General features: G+C 42.3%; 2 protein-coding genes across 2 annotated transcripts; one reads left to right on the forward strand and one right to left on the reverse strand.

The window, feature by feature from the left end:
• Positions 1–895: 895 nt before the first annotated feature.
• On the forward strand, positions 896–4,178 carry pabpn1l (PABPN1 like, cytoplasmic). Its single transcript, XM_006780298.3, has 6 exons — positions 896–1,227; positions 1,994–2,117; positions 2,604–2,671; positions 2,755–2,861; positions 2,997–3,084; positions 3,501–4,178. The coding sequence occupies exons 1-6, from the start codon at positions 1,156–1,158 to the stop codon at positions 3,828–3,830; spliced, it is 789 nt and encodes a 262-aa protein (XP_006780361.1). The 5' UTR covers positions 896–1,155; the 3' UTR covers positions 3,831–4,178.
• Positions 4,179–4,185: 7 nt separating this feature from the next.
• On the reverse strand, positions 4,186–5,823 carry trappc2l (trafficking protein particle complex subunit 2L). The gene is made up of 5 exons (XM_006780299.3): positions 5,748–5,823; positions 5,305–5,477; positions 4,714–4,801; positions 4,420–4,499; positions 4,186–4,342 (listed from the first exon to the last, which is right to left on the reverse strand). The coding sequence occupies exons 1-5, from the start codon at positions 5,790–5,792 to the stop codon at positions 4,297–4,299; spliced, it is 432 nt and encodes a 143-aa protein (XP_006780362.1). The 5' UTR covers positions 5,793–5,823; the 3' UTR covers positions 4,186–4,296.
• Positions 5,824–6,023: the final 200 nt, after the last annotated feature.

Here is a 6,023-nt window from a genome sequence, read left to right on the forward strand (position 1 = left end):
AGATTGTTAGAACTTCACTCACTGAAAAAAAACCCCCCTGAGGACAGATTTCAGACTTCTGAAACAGATAGGTTATAAATAACATTTAAAAGAGGAAAGCTTTGTCGGTTAGCACTCTTGCCACACAGCAAAAAGGTCCCAGGTTTGAATCCACTATGTGGATGGGTGCTTTCTGCGTGGCATTTACATGAGCTCTCCGATTCTCTCTGGGTACTCTCACAGTCCAAAGACATGCAGTTCTTCAGGCTTAGTTAACTGGTTACTCTAAATTGTCCATAGGTGTGAATCTGAGTCTGAGTTGTTGTCTGTCTGACCTGTCCAGGGTGCACCCCGCCTCTCAAACTATGGCAGCTGGGATAGGCTCCAGCCCCCCTGTGACCCTAAATTGGATAAGCTTAAGAGGATGGATGGAAAGGTTCGACAGATAATCACAGTTATAATAATCCAAAAGCCACCAACAACACAGAGAGGTCAGGAGGTTCACTTCAGATCAGTAACTAAAATTAACTAAAATTATTATAAGTTATAAGACAGATATAGAGACACCCAAGTGTTGCTCAAAGGGCCCCCCATACATAAAGTTGAATTGGATGGTTTATACATACAGTTATTATCAGGGGAAAAAAAACTATAGAGAGCTTTATTTTTTAAAACCAAGGAGTAAACATGCCCGTTTCTGCTAAAAAATGTAAAATGGGAGTCTAGCGGCCTGTGTAGCTCATTATTAGAAACTTCTAGTGATTTTAAATGTATAAAATAAATTACATTTTACAATGAAGAATGGGATGCGCAAATATCATTTTACAGGCTTTTTGTAGTTATAGTTTTACTAGTTCACTCATGTGGGTAAACTGTGGTGAGGTATGCGTGTGTGTAGTGTAGGGGGCAGCCGTGGCCCCCACGTACAGTAGGTACGCCACTGAGAGGAAGAGCGTCCACACAAAAGAAAAACCGCGCTCACGTGCGCTCGTCTGTCAATCAGTCCCGCGCGCCATGCGCCTCACTCACAGGTGATATCTATTAGGTTACCTCAAATTGTGCAGTCGCGTTTGTTTGCGGACCGTCCACCGGGTTGCTCCCTGTCAGGGATATTTTTCTGTGGCGGTTTTGGCAAGCTGCAGTCAGCTTTGCAGATGCTATGTGTGAGCAGTAAGCATGGCGGAAAATCATCTGGAGTACGGCTACCTCGAGGGCGAGTCCATCGGAGAGCAATTCACGGAGGACCCGGTGAGCATGGGCTATTATTGTGCTGGCGGTGGGCAAAAAGCAGGTTTGACACGGGTTATTTGTTTGCTTGAGTGCTATATGTCGACGCGGTGCAATAAACCAAGCTCGTCACGCTAGGCAAACGAGCGCAAACGCAGTGTCGTATTGTATATCCCCGACAAACGTTGTGTGATAAGAGCACCACTGAGCCACATCTAAGATGCAGAGTGAAAAGCTGGGCCACTCGGCGCATTGTGGGTCCGGGTTAAGTGCGGTTATAGCTACGTTTTGTGCTGCACTTCAGGCGTGATTAGATTACGTTGCTGCCCAGAACAGCTCAATTTGAACACGTTTGTTTTTTAAGGGAGATTAGTTCATGTTTATTTAAATATGCAGTAGATATTGGGAACATAGGAGGGACAAAAAAAAAATCAGTATCTTTGCATCACAAGTCAGACAACAAGCCTAGTTTCAGATCAGTGAATCTGGGAAGGTTCCCAACTAAAGTGAACCCAGTAGGAATAAGCAATGCCCTCTAGCCTCCAGAAGATGCCAATGTACCTTTTGACAAAATCTGTCCAAGCCTCTAACCTCAAACTGCAAATGAACATCAAAATTGTCTAATTTTGTTTTAATGGCGCTGTTGGAGAGCACTAATTGTACTACTACCCATAAGATTCAAATGTTTCTGCATCTGTTTAAGTTTTTCTTTAATTTGCCGTCATTGCTGAGTGACTTACTTTAGTCCAAAGTTTCTTCAAGTTTACTTTTTTTGGTTGTGTCACAGGAGCTGCTGGCCATCAAGGCCAGGGTGCAGGAGCTGGAGATGGAAGAAGAGTCGGAAAGACTGAAGGAGGAGGAGAGGTGTGATGCAGTGGACATGCAGCTCTTGACCAGCAGCCCTCAGTCTGGTGAGACAGCTTGCATCTCATCTGTGGAGCGGTGCTTTGTTGTACCACATTGTATAGCTGCATAGCTAAATGCATGCAAGAAGCCTCAACAGTGTATTTTTAGCCAGGTGCGTGTAGCATTACAGCCTCCAGGCAGGTGAGATAACCACATTCTTCTCCATCTGGCCAACACCTGGGACGCTTCACAGTGGTTGCGAGTGTTGTGCCTCATCACTGCCCAATGAGACGAAGCAGTGAGCCCCAGAGAACCAGAAGTGTCCTCTCGCTGCCTGTGGCTATTTTCTGCTTCTGTGCGTCTCCCTCCCCCCATCCTCCTCTTTGGTTCCTGCTCTGAGCAGAGATGAGCCAGACTGAGATGTGTATTGTCAAAGAGATAATATTGGTGAATGTAATCATTGTTAGTTTCACCTAGCATGACTCATGTAGACTGCACGTTCCCCGTGTTGCATGTGCAAAAGCAGTGCATAAAGTCTGTTTCCTCCACAGGACCTTTCTACAACATGACTCCCGAGGAGAGGATAGACGCAGACAACAGGTCGATCTATGTTGGAAATGTAAGGAACATTCATTTCTACACTTGGATATTTTTTTTTGGGGGGTGTCACAGTTTTGGTCTAACACACTGAATAAATCTCAGGTAGACTATGGAGCCACTGCAGATGAGTTGGAGATCCACTTCAATGGCTGTGGTCCTGTCAACAGAGTAACCATCCTGTGTGACAGGTTCTCCGGCCATCCTAAGGGGTAGGTTCAGTCTGTATTTATATATCTATATATTTTTATTTTTTTGCAGCCTAACATGTTTGATCATAGCATACACCTACATGAATGTTGACTCCATATCTAATTGGTGCTTTTTATCTTTTCTGATCTTCACAGCTTTGCTTACATTGAGTTCTCCGATCGAGATTCTGTACAGAGTGCCATTGGACTGCATGAGACTCTGTTCAGAGGAAGAGTCTTAAAGGTGAGGGGGTACTATGCTTTTTTTTTTTTTTTCCCTCCCCTTCTTGAAGACGTGTGGATTTCAGGTGCACAATAATGCCAGTCAAATCTCAGTACATTTGTTGTACATGCACAGCTTGCAGCACCATAAGAGGGAAAAGATCTCAGGTGGCATCAGATTCTACCAAAATAACCTTCGTGCTTGGGAAGAAACAAATTTGTACTTTTTGTACGGTTCTTGGTTGGAACAAAGTTAAAGTTATTTTGCTTAGCACAAAGGAATAGACTGGGAAAATTATATTTTGCCGTGTGTACTGGACATAACCCCACTTCCTGTTTGGAAGTGAAAATACCAACACCAAAGGGTCTTGGGTATGTTCAGTGTTTCTTTTTAACCAAATTAGTCCTAACCAGTAAAGAGCCTCCTTTGTCTTGCAGGTAATGCCCAAGAGGACTAACATGCCAGGCATCAGCACAACTGATAGGGGAGGGCACAGAGGCGCCCACTCCAGAGGCAGAGGTCGTGGCTACCGTCCACCCCGATACCATAACAGCTCTCGAGGCAGGTTCCGTTACCAGTCGAACAGGCCACAACATCAAACACCCCACCCTTACTACGGAGGAGCCCCAGTGGGGAAAAGACAGTGGGGACACATGGACTACCATGAGCAGACATCTAAACGTTACCCATGTCTGCTGCTTATCACGCCACCATCAGAGGAGTTAGGCGCAGGGTCGAGTGGACAGCACTACCCCCAGCAGCGCTAGGTCTACCCGCAGCATAAAGTTGGAGGATAGAAGTGACACAAGTCATTTTAAACATTCTTCCATCCATTATCAAGTTGGCAATTATGAGAGGTGCATAAATGACCACAGTGATGAAGGTGAGATGTGCATAATTCAGAGATGTCGCTTTGTTAGCTTATGTTGCTGTGAATGCATGGGACAATCCTCGAAATGTTATGCAGTTGCATCTCTGTTTTTACGAATTGACGAATGTTTTGTGTTGCTGCCTGCAATGTAATCTACAAATTTTCCCCTTATGTATAACTTAAGTTCTTTGCTATGTATGTGAATAAATAAAAATGATCTGGTGTTCCACTTGTAGTAAAATAACACACAGTGATGTCTAACAGTTCAGTTTTATTACAGTTGTATTTCATAATTAAAGAAACAAGTAAATAAAAGGGTGTTTATGTACAGTGGAGGATCAGCAGAATGGCTAAAAGATGCATCAGGCAGTTTGTACCATCATTCCAGAAACAATCCCATCAAAGGCCCTGGAGGAGGATCGATTATTGGTTAAACATCACTGTATAAATGGGGGACATCAAATGCAATATCAGCATATACTCACTTGGACTGAATGGTGTCTCCAGGATTGTGGAACGGGTTACACATAACATCAGTAAACGAGTTGTGCAACTTCCTGAACATCTGAAAATGAAACCAGCGTCCGTTGTGAAGATAAATGTTCCAATCGAGTCCCAAAAAGTTGATTGTGTTCATCTCGACAAGACCTAATCAAGTATTGTGTTCTAGTTGTGTACAGTGCATCCTAAACTTTGAAATGTAAGGTTAATTGTCATCAGGATTCTATTTAATCCAGCTCTGTTTGAAAATGTGTAGATGCTTAGCAAACTCAACTTACACTTCTTATTTCATTATCCCGCAAAGATGTATTTGATGAGTCGACGACAATAACAAATTTCACCTTGGAGTTGGTCACATACCCATATCTATTTTACAAGTCAAGGATACTTGTGTTTTCTTCAGGAATCATCAAGACCAAACATTCCAGCTAAGACAACTTCTGTTTTTGTAGAATGATAAGAGAAGAATCTAGAAGTCTGGTTTATAAGGATTTCAGCATGGATCCACCCATTATTTGCCACATGATCATCTGAAATGGTTTTGGTGGAAAAGTGTTTAAAGAGGATTACAGGAAAGGTTGTCTAAGAGTTCAGGCTCTGATGAATAAACGTGGTCATACAAAATACTGACTTATTAATAGCTTGTTAGGAATGTCCCAAGAAAAAATATAAAGAAATGGGCGTGGCCAAATACTTCTGCACACTATTTTGAAGAGTAATGTTTATTTATATTTTATGTAATAAGACAATTGGTCTAAGGTGAGATCATACTCTATCCTTAGTGAAAGAAACGTGATGTAAGTACACGGATAGCTCCCCCCCCCCCAAAAAACAAACAAACAGTACAATTACTTAAAAATAAAGGATACACTTTATAGTCTTCTGTTGGGTAAAGCAGACCCAGGTACAGCTCTCTCTGGTCTCCCAAGGCTTTGCCCACAGCTGAGATCTTTTCCTCCACCACATCCAGAGAGGTGTGTACTGTGTAGTGAAACTTCAGCTCATTTTGAGTGGGAACACTGCGGATATATAGCGGGTAATTCTGCCAAAAACACATACAAATGTAGAGAAGAACAAGAAAAAACCGTTAAAGGCATCGTCTTTGTAGCACTTGCTCGGGAAAGATTCGGAAAACTGTAACAGCAGGTAATCTAGCTAATGCTAGGCGATAGCCATGTTGGTGCATTTAAACTTGCCGACCTTACAGCGTTCAGACAAAGCTAACATGTGCTTAGATACGTCTATCAATATAAGGTTAAGCTATGACCACAACACGGAAATAAAACCTGTGATATATAACAACAATCATTACCTCTTTTGCGATCACAGCTATGCACACCGCCATGTTAGTGTTCATCTTGTGAGCTTTCAGATGCGGTCACGTGACATGTTGCATTAAGTTACAACCCGTAAAGCAGGTTTAGAACGCAGCCCCCTTTTTTTCTGTATGATGTATATACCGTGTGCTTAAATAGTTGACTTATAATTTTTATATAGTAATATTTTCATTTTAAAGCTAAATTATATTTTATGAGATTCGTTTTTTGGTTATTTATCCGAATATTTTGAAATTTAATTTCGTGACAGT

Source organism: Neolamprologus brichardi, chromosome 1 (assembly GCF_056152115.1).
Source record: "Neolamprologus brichardi isolate AB-2024 chromosome 1, ASM5615211v1, whole genome shotgun sequence".
NCBI lineage: Eukaryota > Metazoa > Chordata > Actinopteri > Cichliformes > Cichlidae > Neolamprologus > Neolamprologus brichardi.